Source organism: Athalia rosae, chromosome 2 (assembly GCF_917208135.1).
Source record: "Athalia rosae chromosome 2, iyAthRosa1.1, whole genome shotgun sequence".
In the NCBI taxonomy this organism is placed as follows: Eukaryota; Metazoa; Arthropoda; class Insecta; order Hymenoptera; family Athaliidae; genus Athalia; species Athalia rosae.
The window spans coordinates 19,819,716-19,834,416 of NC_064027.1; the positions used below are offsets into that span (position 1 = coordinate 19,819,716).

At 39.2% G+C, this 14,701-nt stretch overlaps 4 protein-coding genes across 4 annotated transcripts; 2 read left to right on the plus strand and 2 right to left on the minus strand.

The window, feature by feature from the left end:
• Positions 1-1,140: 1,140 nt before the first annotated feature.
• On the minus strand, positions 1,141-2,257 carry LOC105683023 (cuticle protein 67-like). The gene is made up of 2 exons (XM_025746495.2): positions 2,100-2,257; positions 1,141-1,913 (listed from the first exon to the last, which is right to left on the minus strand). Exons 1-2 carry the CDS (start codon positions 2,109-2,111, stop codon positions 1,347-1,349), a joined length of 579 nt encoding a protein of 192 aa, XP_025602280.1. The 5' UTR covers positions 2,112-2,257; the 3' UTR covers positions 1,141-1,346.
• A 100-nt stretch (positions 2,258-2,357) lies between these two features.
• LOC105683041 (pupal cuticle protein C1B-like) lies at positions 2,358-5,006 on the plus strand. Its single transcript, XM_012395332.2, has 3 exons — positions 2,358-3,786; positions 3,901-4,267; positions 4,484-5,006. Exons 1-3 carry the CDS (start codon positions 3,778-3,780, stop codon positions 4,696-4,698), a joined length of 591 nt encoding a protein of 196 aa, XP_012250755.1. The 5' UTR covers positions 2,358-3,777; the 3' UTR covers positions 4,699-5,006.
• A 457-nt stretch (positions 5,007-5,463) lies between these two features.
• Positions 5,464-6,653, minus strand: LOC105683024 (cuticle protein 67-like). Its single transcript, XM_025746499.2, has 2 exons — positions 6,498-6,653; positions 5,464-6,069 (listed from the first exon to the last, which is right to left on the minus strand). Exons 1-2 carry the CDS (start codon positions 6,507-6,509, stop codon positions 5,575-5,577), a joined length of 507 nt encoding a protein of 168 aa, XP_025602284.2. The 5' UTR covers positions 6,510-6,653; the 3' UTR covers positions 5,464-5,574.
• A 977-nt stretch (positions 6,654-7,630) lies between these two features.
• LOC105683034 (FAST kinase domain-containing protein 5, mitochondrial-like) lies at positions 7,631-10,591 on the plus strand. Its single transcript, XM_012395323.3, has 6 exons — positions 7,631-9,233; positions 9,305-9,460; positions 9,521-9,749; positions 9,821-9,907; positions 9,984-10,280; positions 10,348-10,591. Exons 1-6 carry the CDS (start codon positions 8,056-8,058, stop codon positions 10,420-10,422), a joined length of 2,022 nt encoding a protein of 673 aa, XP_012250746.2. The 5' UTR covers positions 7,631-8,055; the 3' UTR covers positions 10,423-10,591.
• The last annotated feature ends 4,110 nt before the right edge of the window (positions 10,592-14,701 follow it).

Sequence of the window (14,701 nt, forward strand, 5' to 3'; positions counted from 1 at the left end):
ATATACATATTTTTAAGATCCTTTTATCGAGAGCTATAGCGGGTGAGCTGTGGAGAAATGCAAATTTTCTGTCGCTCTGGGCGTTACCGCCGCGACTCATTAATTATTATATTGTGAACTATATATGTGTAATGCAGAAAGTAAAAGTATGTGTAAACACCATACATGCATAATTTATATTTACACATCTCAACGATATAGAGGATTATACGTAGGTATATCGCATGTTCAGCTTTGCCCGATCAATTACATTATTTTATTATCATCAGAAACCTATACATACGTATATGAAATTATAACTGGAACTCCGGTTACGCCCTTTAGTCCGTCAATTATTATAATGGAGACGATAATTCTCGATCTTATTTTATCAAATTTGTACAAGGTACAATTTTCAGATCTTCATAACAGATTGCTGTCACCGACCGCCCATTTATTTACACCTACATCTGATATGTAACTGAAAAAATAAGTGGCAAGAACATATACGAATGGAATAATAATTCACAGCTGCGGCTTGTAATTTGCTTTTTTTTCTATTTGCTGCTTTGGGTTATTGAGCCTATTTTACGGGCAATTCTTTCTAGATCTAATTTTTGGATATTTCAGATTATAGAGTTATACAGTGCAAAGAAATAGAACAATGTAAAAAATTGAAGAATCCAAAGTTTAATCAAAAGATGGCTTATCTATGGATTTTATAGCATTTTGTCACTTAGAATTTCATGATCTGATAATATTGTAATGTTCATCGTTACCATGTGCGAAAAATACATTGTGGGATCATGTACATCGAAAATAGAATAGGTATCTCCCCTCCCCTACGTATAAAATTGAAATATCTAATTCTCACAAAAACTGCAAATTTTAGTTCAATTTTGGAACATCCGCATAAATCACATACAGGTGTAAATTAGAATTAAGACGTGAAGAATAAAGACGTAGGTAATCGAAAACTCGCAGGTAGAATTTACCGAAACCCTGCAGAGTAAGACTGATTCTAATCGTTAACGCGTTAACGAAATCGGCGGAGACTTCAATGCCTGGATAGGCATCTATTTCTTATTTCTTTTCTTTTTTAAAATTTTTCCTTCCGATTTGAAACGTATGAAGGTTCGGGAATAAGAATACACTCCGTCATTTATAATGAAATTTCAATAATTTATTATATATTTACACATACATAATTGAATAAATATACAAGTACATCAAAATAATAAATCCAATATTTCGAGACAGTTTGAAGTATAAATTGAAAGAAAACAGAGGAGAGTCTGAATTGAAGTGTAGTATTTTTTCATCCCCTCGGAATCTCGATGGTCAGTTAAGGTGAAAAACTATGGAAATTACCAAGCGTAAGAAGCTCCTAGTCCGGAAAATGTTGCATGAGCAACAACGGGACCCGGAGCAGCGACCGCCGGTGCACCATAAGCGTAAGCAGCTGGCGCGGCGTACGCTGCAGTTTTAGCGATGTATTGTGGAGCAGGTTGTGCAGCGTAAGTTGCATACGCAGGTGCAGCGTAGGCGGTTTTAGCGTAAGAAATAGGCGCGGAATAACTGAGATGAGAAACGACGGGTGCAGGTGCTGCAGCCGCGTACGCGTAAGCTGGTGCAGCGGCGTAAGAAGTAGTTGAATAAATTCCAGGGTTGCTAACTCTGACGTCGGATTTGCTCACGCTGGAGAAAGGTGTGTCGATCGTTTTCGAATACGTGGAAATCTGCGCCAAATTTCCCGGGCTCCTCAATATGTTGGAAGATTGAGACGTTATGGCGGCGGATGGGGCAGCGTAGCTCAAAGCAGGCGCTGCGTAAGTCAAGGCCGGTGCTGCCGCGTAACTTATCGGAGCCGGGTGAAGATTTCCGGGAATGTAACCAGCGTTTGCGACGGCAAGGGCTGCGCAGAGGACGATAAGCTGTAAAATTGCGAAAGAGAATAGTATTTAGATTCGACTGATTGTCGGAGCAGCAGATCCGTCTGCAGAAGATCATGCGTTAGAAATTGGATACCGATACCGCGATTCGGTTTTTGAATTCATTTTTGAAAATTTTAATCGTCCCTAAAAGATAACATATTTTTTCGGTGCAGGGATATCGCTTACCTTGAATGCCATTTTATTAATTCTTTGTCTTTTACGAGAAGATCGAGTTTACTTGGTGATCAAAGATCGAAGAGTGATGTTTTAACCACCGATCATCGGGTGTTTTATACTCTTCCTGCGTCTTTCTGATGGGACCACGCCCGGGGATTTGGGTCCGGTTTAACGGAGGCCTTGGTGCGGACCGAGAGTCCTGGGCGGCGGCGGTGATCATGTTTGATAAATTTCAACATTATATGTTATTTTATTTATTTCTCAAGTCTTTCTCCGTTGAATCTTTTGTTTTTTGTTGTTTTTTTTTTGTTGTTTTTTTTTATTCGCCTCCTGTCTTATGCGGGACTACAGATTTGGGACAGTCGTATAGAGTTATGGCTGTTGTTTATTATACGTATCATTCGGTTATTTTTTTATTCATTTTGTACTCTTCTCTTTCAAGTGGGCTATAACAACAAGCATGCTCACGATCAATTCCGATATTCCAAAAGTAAAAGTAGTCATTCTGCTATTACTATATGCCCAGCTGCATTGTCACTTATTACATCCGTCTAGGTATCGTAGAATTCAGCGAGAGGAACACTGTTTTCAAATTGAGAAAAAAAATGATATTATTACTTTTTCTGTTCATATAATCTGGACGAAAATTATTTTTTATTTTCAGATCGAATAGATATAACGATTGCTCGTTAAAATGCAAAAAAGACTCTTTTCGAATCAATTTCAGAAACATGCAGAATTAAGATCTGGATCTGAATTCGTCCGAGTAGGTTTTCTCACGGTGTAAATTTCGACCCATACCCCGCCCTTGGATGAATTACCTTCTACATTTATTTTTGTCTTTATTAGTTCACCGTCATCGGAAGGACGTCGCGACCAGGACGACCCTGAATAGGGTAAAGAGAAAAGAGGGAAATACACACGAGAGCTTCTTGTGCTGCAAAATAAATAAATAAATGAAGAAAATAAAGAACGAAAGAAAAAAAAAAAAGAGGGTGGGGCGTGGCTGCAGTAAACCCCGCTGCGGTCGAAAGGTTTCGTGTCCAAGGGACTGACCATTATTAAAATATGTAGGTCGATGAAAATAACCTTATTATACAAAGCGCAAATGAAACATATTCCGTCCCAAGGTGATCCTGCACGATGACTTTTTTTATTTTCATTTTATTTCATTTTGCTCGCATCTTCCAGTCCGATCGGATCGCTAGTTATACGCTATTTTTTTGGAGCAGTAGCCCGTTACCATTTTGTATGTAAATTACACCTCATTATGTATGCACGTTACCCAATATCAATACGCTTTAATGATATTTTCATAGTTCATTATGCGGCATAATAATCGCTGGATTACGCGAAAAATGCACCACTGCTGCAGGGTGGTATCAAATTTTAACAAACTGCATATCGTGTATTATCCGATATTCCACACCGTATGGTGCAATTGGTAATGCACTAGATATCGCACCTAGTTTATTGCACCTAATGCAACCAGAATACTCGATGTAAATATGACACTCGACCGCTGAATCGACACAGAACACCGTTATGGTAAAAATCTAAAAATCTAACACCAGCAACGCTTAGATATTGAAACGATGGATCGTATAAATACTCCCTTAGATCTTGTGGAGACCTATTCGAATCGCATCCTTCGCTACGATCGTAACGTAAACTCAACGCAATCATCATGTTCAGGGTGAGCTGAAATCTCGCGGATAATTATTAGTTTTATTTTCTTTCTTTGGCTGTAATCCCCTCGATTCTATCGATTATCGCCCCGTTCGGAATTAACGAATTTCTCTCATTCCAGCTCGTGGTACTCTGTGGATGTTTGATGACGGTGGCAAACGGTGGATTGATTGGTACAAGTTTGTTAGGAACTTCCGGTCCGGCAGCGATTGCTCTTCAGCCATCAGCTGCAGCTGTTGCTCTTCAGCAATCCGCCGTTGGTATTCCGTCCGTAGCCTCAACATCCTCAAACATTATTCGTGGAATCGGTAACATAGGTGCGATTTCTGCGTACTCGAAGAGCGTCGACACCGCTTTTAGTAGCGAGAGGAAAGCTGACGTCCGCATTAATAATCCTGACGTTCAGACGGGAGTACTCTCCACAGTTTCGGCAATTCCTACTGCTGCAACTCTAAGCTACGCTGCTACCGCACCTGCACTTCATGCAGGTAAAATTGCGGGTTAAAAGAGAAAATAAATTTGTTCAGGGGAATAATGATGAATTCAAAATCGTTCTATAGTAGATTGAAAAGAAAAATTCAAACAAAACGCAGCAGAGGCAAAAAATTAACGAACTAAAACCAAAAAGAAATTTTATATTTTTTTTTCAAATCACAATATCTTCTCGTCAATTCCACTTGGATCTTTTCTTTTGTCGTTTCCAGGTGGTGTAGCTCTCGCAGCCGGTCCAGGATTGACGACAACTTTGACCGGTGCCGGTTTGGCGACGTCTGGTTTAGGTCTGGGTTTAAACGGAGTGGCGGTTAACGGATTGGTGAACGGTTACGGTCTTGGAGTAAACGGATACGGTATCGGATTGAACGGATACGGTCTTCAGACAGTCAACGGACTCGGGCTCCACGGCGTCAAAGTTCTTTGAATTCAATGCAGAGAGACAAATTTCATACACCCCGCACATGGCATCGCGATATAATTATTACAATCACTTATTATATTACTAATATTATTTTTGTTATTTTAACCCAAGCTGAATCGACGCGGCTAAAAAAAAAAAAAAATCCCCCTGTTTAATTATAAAACAGCGTCTATAAACCATTAAATATTAGACATCATTTTTATTATCATTATTATTATTACATATCACCGGACAACAATGATTATGTAGTGAAACGTCGACTTAAGATATGTGTTAATCTTATCTTCAATAAATGAACGTATGAAATATTATTTTTTCTTCGCTTCTCATCATAACCAATCATTATACCTACGTAACATAGTGACATTTATTCGTGGAAACCATTACGGGTAGGTGTCATCTATTTACGACTATTATCTATTGCTGAAAACCGAGAATTTATCAAAAACCCAAGTTTTTTGAAATCTTCGAAAGTTTTTGTTTGAAGAATTCTGGAGTGCCAAGATTTTTGATTTGTTATTTTTTTGTATGGTTGGTTATACGGTTTTATTAACCAAATAATTATTCTTTATCTTATAAACCTCAAATTGTAAGGGTGATCACTATACGGTTGGATTTATTTGAGATCTGCGAGAATTAATCGTCTCGGTTTCTCATGTAGCCCTTCGGTATTGATTGAACTATGTCGGATTCGGAAGAAATCCTTGTATGAAACGGGAGAGGGACATACGGATCGAAGACTTTGAATAACTTTTTTTTCATACGAAATTACTGAAGAAATAATTTATTAATAATAATAATAATAAATAAATCGTACCGGTTTACAAAATCATCATCATATAAATTAATAGAACGATCTATATATTTATATTATGCTGTTTACCAGGCGTAAGAGATGCCGACGGGGCTGCTGTAGGTCATGTGGGAAACAGCTACAGCTGGGGAGTAAGCGACGCCTAGAAGACCGGCACCATGAGCTGGGGCGGCGTAAGTTGCGTGTGCGGGGGCGGCGTGTGCGTATTGAAGAGGGGCAGCGTGTTGAGCGTAGTGTACGGGAGCGGCATGTGCGTATTGAAGAGGAGCGGCGTAGGCAGCGGTGGCGTATACTCCTGGGTTGCTGACGCGGACGTCGGATTTGCTTGAGCTGGAGTATGGGGTGGAGATCGTTTTTTGTTGGGTCGAGATCTGAGCCAAGTTTCCTGGGCTTCTCAAAATGTTGTCGGATTGAGAGGTGATTGCGTGAGAAGCTACCGCTACGCTTGCGGGTGCGTAATGAGCCTGGTGCGGAACAGCGTAAGACGCGACCGGAGCTCCGTAAGATGCGTCCAAATATCCAGCGTTGGCCACGGCCAAAACGCAGGCGAGAACGACGAACTGAAATATAAGTAAATGTATAAGTAAAGTGGAAAAAATCGTCTTCGCGTATTCGCAAGAATACAGTTTAATCGGTTCGATAACAGATTTGATCTATTACATAGAACATATAGCTTTATAGCTTCAAACTTTTGGCGGAGGATTATCTGGTCTACAATAATTATGGTTGGCTCGAAAAATCAAAACTGGGCATTGGGCATATATTTTTTAACATCTTATAGAATTTTCTTCGACTGGAATGAAATGTTCGCCAAATATTCGAATCAAAAATTTTATACTATAGAATTTCTATAGAATCGAACCACGATTTTTTTTTTTGTAAAATACAATTGATTTTTTCTTTGCTGGATTAGTCTTTTTTTCAATGGAAAAATCTTTTTCCTGTGTGAATTGTTAGAATATTTTCATATTCTAGTGAAAACTCTCACCTTGAATGCCATTTTTGTGGTTGGTTGTGGGTAGTCGGTCACTGGAAGTGTGATGCTATGGCTTTTGGCTTCGAATCTTTTATACCCGTTGAATATTGTCGAAAATAAAGAGGTGGGGGCTTTTCAGATTGTTGCTCTCCGGAGACTTTGGGGCCCCAAAACCGCCCCGGGCGTGGTCTCTGATCTTGTTATAATATTACTTTCGCCTTCAATTCCGACGTGCACGGCCCTCGCCTCGGGTGCCCCGAGCTGAAAACGTAATTGTTCCGCGGATCAGGCCCCTTTGATCAACGTCTTAAGATCCCGCCACGCCATTAAGCGACCTTGAACTAGATTTTGCAGTTCCAAACCGGAGGGTCTGAAAACTCCGACCCACGCCCTGCGATCCGTAGCAGAATATTGTGCCAAAAATTAGCGGATCTTGTGATTGTTTCAAGTCTAGATTGCGACACAAGAAAATTGATCTCCATTTACTGCAATTATTATGGATTTTGAAATGACTAATTCACGCGTCCAGCGAAAGTCTGATATGAGATCCCTGTATACCTGTATACATCTGTATAATTTTTTTGATGGTGCTTCGAGATAAGATAAGTATTATATTTTAGCTGCATACGTAGCTTGCGTCTGTAATGAGACAGATCTTGTTCTCTGAAATTGCATAATTCCCTCTAGCTTATCCTCCGATCTTGTTAAAGCCTCGAGGGTGTGTTTGTTATTTTATTTCATCAATTTATATTGTATCATTTGTATACGTATATATTTTTTTTCCAAGTACGAATTATTACATAATTTCGCAAGCGCAATATATTACAATTGCAATGGCAATTTTGAGAACGGTCATATCTATGGTTCAGCTAATTCTATCTACGGACTATTTTATTTATCTCATTTTTAAGTTAGACGCGTGAGTGAAGCAGCTATATGACTATACGAAATAATTTTCTTATTATACAATATTTAGTACCGCGCACATGTTTCGACAGACTTGTTTTAATTTATGAGGCTTTATAATGACCGGATCCTTTAGTTGCGATAGATTTCAGTTCAGCCATGCTCAGTTCTTTTGAAAACCCGAAGGTAACAGATCAGAACGGAGCGACTATTTTTGATTAATAGCTATATGTTCAATATATCTATGGCTATATGTATATCGTAGATTACATTCAAATAAATTGGGTCGATCGTAGAAGTGAAGATTGAATAATATGCATTCGTTGTACTTTTAATTTCGGGGAATATGTTGCCTCGCAATATCCATTACAAGATTCATTAGAGTGCTTAAAAAGTTAATTTGGAAGTTCAGATGCTAAATTATCCACTATGGTTTCTTCTGCGCCTGCGGTAGGCTTACCAGATTTCGCTTCCCAGACGACAAGAGTAGAACTCTTGAATGAATTCGTGGCAGACGACATAACATCCATAACCTTCTAACGTGGAGATCCCAATAAAATAAGTGAAATATGAGCGGACATATATTGATATATACGTGTAACTTTTATTTTTGGATTATGAATAATGTACATTAGAAATAAAAGTGAAACTCTAGTGATATGGGATGAAAATGCTGGCGTTCTTTATTGTAAAGCGCAACTACAACTTTTTTCGAAACATAGCAACAAGGTTGGTATTATCGCAGAATACTTCAGTATCAATATCTCATGACACCCTGCTGCAGTCTCATAAAAAACAGAATTTCATTTCTGGAAAAAATGGAAACTATTTCGGCACTGTGTATGAATACCCTGCTGTCGATGAATCTGTGCAAGATGATGTCTCGCATGCCAAAACAAAGGCTGTGGAGAATAGGTACGCACACTCTGTAATGGTGAGAACAAAATCTTATCGTGAAACACTAGCCAATATACCGGTTATTGATAGAAACTGCATCGGTGAAATTGAGCTCGATGAACTTTTGACTCAGGACTGGAGACTTGCTTCAATCCCAGAGCTTAAAAAGAGTTTCAGGGAAATTTCGTATCACGTTCATGAGCATCAAGAGGATCTTTATTCTAACAAGTATGCAGATATATTAGAATCTTTGAGTTCAAGATGTAGGGAATTCAATGACTTCGAATTGTGTCATGTGATGCAGTCCCTAATGTTGTGGTTGGCTGTAGTCCGAGAACAGGATACGCCCATCTCCAATTTCTACTCAGCCCTGGATAACGAGTGTAAACTTCGAGCTCCTAAATGGCAGACTAAGAAGTTGCTGCTGATTTTGGACCACTGGTACAGATTGAGATTCATGAAAGAATCAGAATTTGTAACTCTGGCTATGCTCAGACTTGGACAGAATGTTAAAGCTTTGAAGGCTGTTGAACTTGTGCAGTACATGTTCTATATGAGCGTAGATAGAATCAACCTAGCAAACTGTCGTGATTTGGAAATGCAACTAAAGAATATTGTAAACGAACTCACAGTTGAGGAAGTAGCTCTTGTAGCTTTAGGATTCTTTAAAAGCCAGACTAAGATCAGGGATCGAGAACTCCTTAGGGCTATAATCCTGAAAGCAATTCATCATATCGAATCTATCGATGACATCAGTCTTGCTGCAATTCTCAAAATTGCCCGGTATAGCATTGGACCCAAGGATCTCTCTTTGCTGTGCAAACTTTTTGAGAGAATAATTCCTCAAATCCCAAGACTTTCTCTACAATGTTTAACTCATACGGCCTTGGCTGCAGTTAACAAAAGAATTTTTCAGGAAGATTTGATGAACGCTATTTCAACAAGGTGAGTCTAATACACATTTGGCAAAGTTTCTTTAATAACATTCAGTTTTTGTTACTTTCTCTTTTTCTCAGGTTCTATCAAGACATCTCCAGCCTCAGACTCAAGGATATTAGAAGCTTGGTTTTTGCCTTATCGTCGTTTAACTATATACCTGAAAAGCAGCCCAATATTTTTGATAAAATCGTAGAAGAACTCAGTGATTCGAATCGGAAAAAGGAATTGAAGGAGTAAGTGTTGATCCCCTTTCATCACAGTATGTTGTGTTAATTTACTTCATATTTCTGCAGCCACCCACAACACCTTGCACTTTGTCTTCACCATCTCAGTATGCTTAACATTCATCCAAAGAACTTGATAGAGCAAGTATTAGACTCCGAAAGTATCAGAGAAGCTTATGGACTAGATGCAAATGCAATAAGGCGCGAAATATTTGCTCTGGATGTAAACGTTGAAGTAGAATTTCCAGATTACGTAGGTCCGAGGCTTGATGAAAAGTTGAGAGAAGATGTGGCAATGGTACGAGACTGCTTACCTGGAAATAATCACCTTAAGATCGAATAGACTCTAGTCCATTAATCATTTTGCAGAAATTAACAGACAAGCTTCCACCCTGGGAGGGCTTTAAACATAGCATGATGAATTATTTCATGCACGACGTTATAAGAATTTGCGAGGTATGAACTACAGATGATGAGATGCTTGAGCTCAATTTTCTAGAATACTTTTAATCAAAAGTTTGTTATTTTTTAGGCGTATCTCGGCTCCAGAGATATGCTCCACGTAGATCACATACTTCCGCAGTACGGCAGAGCAGACATAATAATCTGCCTAGATGAGGCAAACACCCCTGTGCCCATAGGCTCGATTTTCTCCGAGCTTCCCGTTGGAAATGTGAAACATCCCCCTAAAATTGATATAAATGGTGCAAAATGGCTAGCTCTAATTATTGGGACTATCCATTCTTACGCCCTCGACACGGATCGACCTCTTGGACACATTTGTGCTAAAAGAAGGCAGCTGGAACATATTGGATACGAACCAACTGTGGTGAGTTGCCTGCTAATTTGGGAAACTTTATTTATATTTGTTTCGAATGATATGTTTAATGTTTCAGATATTCTGGCAAGATTGGATGTCGCTTGAAAATGATATGGACAAGTTCAAGTACCTGCAGGACAAAGTCTTCTAGAAATTTTACTGAATAATCATCGAAATTGTAAACCTATATGGTTTAGGACTTTTCATAAATGCAACCATTTCATCTAATTTTTAGTTAAAACCGAAAAGTGTTCCTGTTACACAGAGTAACTCGTGTATAAAATGTACATAAAATACAATAGTGATTTCAGATCAATTAATTAACCTCACGTTTGCTTCTTTCTATGAGATTCCCCCGATCATGCAAAACAGTGATAAACGGAATAGAAGGCGAACAGATCTTTGACTTTTCGCTTTTTTTCGTAATTTTTTCATTGCATATTTTCCGTCTTCGTTTTTTCCGTTGTGGATTTGACGGTGACTTTTGCTGCGATGAAGAAACTTCGTATTTGATAGACTTGCGTTTTCGAAGCTGCTCTAGTTTCTTACATGTTTTTTGGTCGCACGGTTTTTTAACCAGATACACGGGCGACCTCGGAGGCTCCAATGCCGGTGAGAAAAGTAAGTTTCCAACCTGAAGCAACGGAAGTGATGACAAGGTTGGTAATCGAAGGAAAAAAGAGTTTGATCGACACTATATTTGATCATCCTACTTTTTGCTGCAGTAAATGCTCTGCGTAGCTTTTACTGAAATCAGGGCACAGGCTCGATTGTTTCTACAAAAGAAAATCGAGAATCAGATTAAAGAAGATTTCATTTCTTAAAAATCAAAAAGGTGTACCCTTTTCTTGCCCGTAGCAGTTTGTTTCTTTTTGCTTTTCTTCTTATCTTTTCTAGACTTTCTTGTCTTTGTAATCGGTTTTTGGGTTTTGCCGCCTTGCAAATTTTTCGATTTGTCGCCATGTCCGACAACCAATCCATGGGAAATTTGCCATTCATCTTCTCCAACGTCTTCTCCTCTCCCCCAGTGATCGTATCGTGGATCTCCATAATCATCCCATTGATATTCTCCTACGTCTTCTCCACCAATGGATCCATCGTCTCTGCCATAAACGATCGAACCCTTGGAAGATCCATTCATAAGAGAATTTTGAGTTGACGTCTTCCTCTTTCGTATCGTGTAAGTTCCTTCCGGAGGACAGCAGACGGTCATTAAAAGATCTGTGCGATCTTCGCCCGCTTCCCACTCATCAGAAGACGCAATTTCCTCGCAGATCACTTCACGTCTTATTGTTGCAAGTGACGAATTTTGGTCAATTAGTTAAGGGATTTTCAACAGTATAGTATTGAAGCCGGGAAAATAATTATTACTGCTTATATCCGTCAGGTAGTTGATCCTTGGAGTCTTGATCACCCCCGCAAACATCCAAGGGTAGGCCGCAAATGTCCTCAATAACTTCTGGTTCCGATTCAGAGACGCAAATGCATTCTCCATGATTTCCGATAAATTCCTGGTTATCTTCTCCAGATCTGGAACTGCTAATGGATCGTGAGATTGATTTGTAATAAATAAATGTTTCAGCATTCACATAAGATTTAAGAGTACCATAACGAATTTACCTGGACGATATTTCAGTAGCATCATGACCTTCCTCGGCTGATTTTCGAAGCTTTTCGAGAAGCACGCTTGTATCTTTTTCAAAAGTAGTGAGTCTGCGGAAGAAATATGATTTTAAGTGAGAAAGAGCTGCGTCTTACCCTGAAAAAATGTAGGTACACCTTTTCCACCAACTTTGGGGAGAATCATTCGACATTGGTAATCTATAAGGTAGCTCCGGAGGTTCCGTGGACCAATTTTCGTTCAACCAAGGTTGAAATCCCGTAGGTTCTGCAGTTCCTCGTCGACAGTGTTGCATAATCCAGCGTACTTCGTCCGCAGAGGGATTTCTGAGAACCTGTTCTCAATTTGACGTGTTTGATTTGCTTGTACACCTTTAGAGAATTATTTAAATTTCGTCTAGCAAAGTTATATTGCACCTTCGGAGGGTGTTCGAAACTCGTCACACAGAGCGTAAAAGGATCGAAAATTCCGTCACCGGTATCGTAGCAACCCAACGGAATAATTTTCGTAGGTTGTTCCTCGGTTTTCAGGGAACTTCCGGCCGGCTTCAAACCCTCGACTTTGGATCGATTAAACCTGTTGAATTATGAAGAAATTACTTCAACATAATATTGACTGATATTATCTATGATAATAAATAATTTTATAACGGTCGTATTTTGTTAAATACCTGCGATCAGGAAACTTGCAATACGTCGAATTCTCTGGATCGAAAACAAGCCCATCGCTAAAAGTATATCTCCATTTTTTCAGCTCTCCCCGATTCCAGACACCGTCAATGATCTGCCCACCAGGATAGACCAGGGTGCCATTGCCGTGGTGCATACCGTCCTTGAACTCTCCTTCGTAAAGAACACCTTCGGACCAAAAATATTATCGAATTGTTGTTAGAAGGGTGCTTAGGCTACGAAGGTTTCATAATACATAAATTCATGGAATCCGACGACATTTTTCTTTATATTTTTATTTTATACCGTGTGGCATGAGGAAACTTCCGACACCCGCCATTCCAAGGTCGTCCCATGTTCCTTGATAGCGAGATCCATCGATGAAAACCGCCTTGCCTCTAGCGTCTGCCATGTCGCGATTAAATTCGTTATATATGATGATTGCCGCGGGTCTTAGTCTTACTCAGAAGATAAAAAATTTTCGCGGAACATAACCGTCATCTTATTAAAATTTAAATAGGTTCAGTTGCTTAGTTATAAAGATAGATAATGGCCGAACACATGGTGACAAAATACGATCGTTCGAGTAGTTGGAGAATGAAATTTTACTGTAACAAAATGGGAAAAATTTGCATTTCTTCAAATCATATGTCTTTGGGTGTAATTATTGTATTCCGGTATCCAGTTTTGTCAGTTGCGGTGTAGAATCGAATTTTCGCCGAAAATTCCGCAGTGATAGCTCCTGAAAGTTCGAAACATCCGTATGCAGGAATATTCACGCTCCGCATATGCAGAATTCGTCAATTGTACAAATCAGCACCGGATTCGTATCAGATTCCGGGTGAAATACTTCGGATTGAAATGTGTCCCTATATCTACTGAATCTGAAACGTGTTCCTTTTCGCTCGGAATCTGAAGCGCATACTGCTGTTCGTATCGAGCGTTGAAATTTTCGACAAACTCAATTGATGTATTCAGGTAATACGTAGACGTTATCTTCGGAGGTCATCCCGTCAGTCGATCGAGGTATGCAAGCTGTCCGCCTTTTTCTCTTTCAGTCAGTACCGGAGGCATTACCAAATGAGTAAAATCCAAAAAAGCTTTTTACTCGTACTCGTACAGTGTACATTTTCGACACGATCTCGACTATACATGTATGTATAATTTAGGTCCATCATGGCGTTTGCCAAGTTTGATAATTTCTTGTCATCTTGACGTACAAAAAAAAAAAAAAACAATTCATAACAAAATGCAACCCCTGGTTGAAAATCTGCAAGAGTAGAGATAGACCGAAAAAAAGACGATGGCTAATTAAAACGAGCGAATTCAGTGAGAGGGAGGCGAAAAAAAGCAGCAGTTATCGCTGCGTTGGCGTACCTACTTGTGCTGATCCTTTGGTTTCATTTAATTATTCCAAGTGCTGTATTTACAAAAAAGAAATAGAAAAAATAATTGAATTTTCAACGGAAAAGTTCAATTTATAACATCCCCTCTATAAATAAACGTGTCTGGGGTGTCCTCCGCTGCACATAGTCTGTATAGCTATACTATTTATGCGTGCAATACGTTCAAAACTGCAGCTTGCGCTTTGGATCGTAAGGGTAAAACCGATAGATGCGCCAGTCTCGACACTGCACGATCTTCTAGTTCTACAGCGGCAGAGTCCCGAACGGCCGGCCGTTCTCGTCAGTAGGAAGCAAATTTCTCAAGTAGTAAAGCCTCGTTGCGGTCAGACCGCTGCGGGCTACGACATATCCCACCAGTTATGTGCGTCGCAGGTACGTAGAATAAAATAAAGGTAAATTCGTGTCATACAACCTTTTTTTTTCGCATTTCAAGATAAAGATAATAATAAATAGAAACATTTCTCCTCTAACAAAAATATTTGTTCTGTTTTTCCCTTACTTTCGCCAAAAAAAGAAACAACCAAAAACTGATATTACATGAATGCCATACGTGTATTATAATGTGGCTATCGTAACTCGTCTTAGACTTGAAAAAAATACAACAAGTAAATCGAAATATTTCAGTTTGATTGAGCGAAAATATTTCAAATTAAAAGAGGGAAATACTCGTTTTTTCTGAGAGGTAAGATACCGAATTACAGAATTTTGAAATTCCTACTGGTTAGAAAATACGAA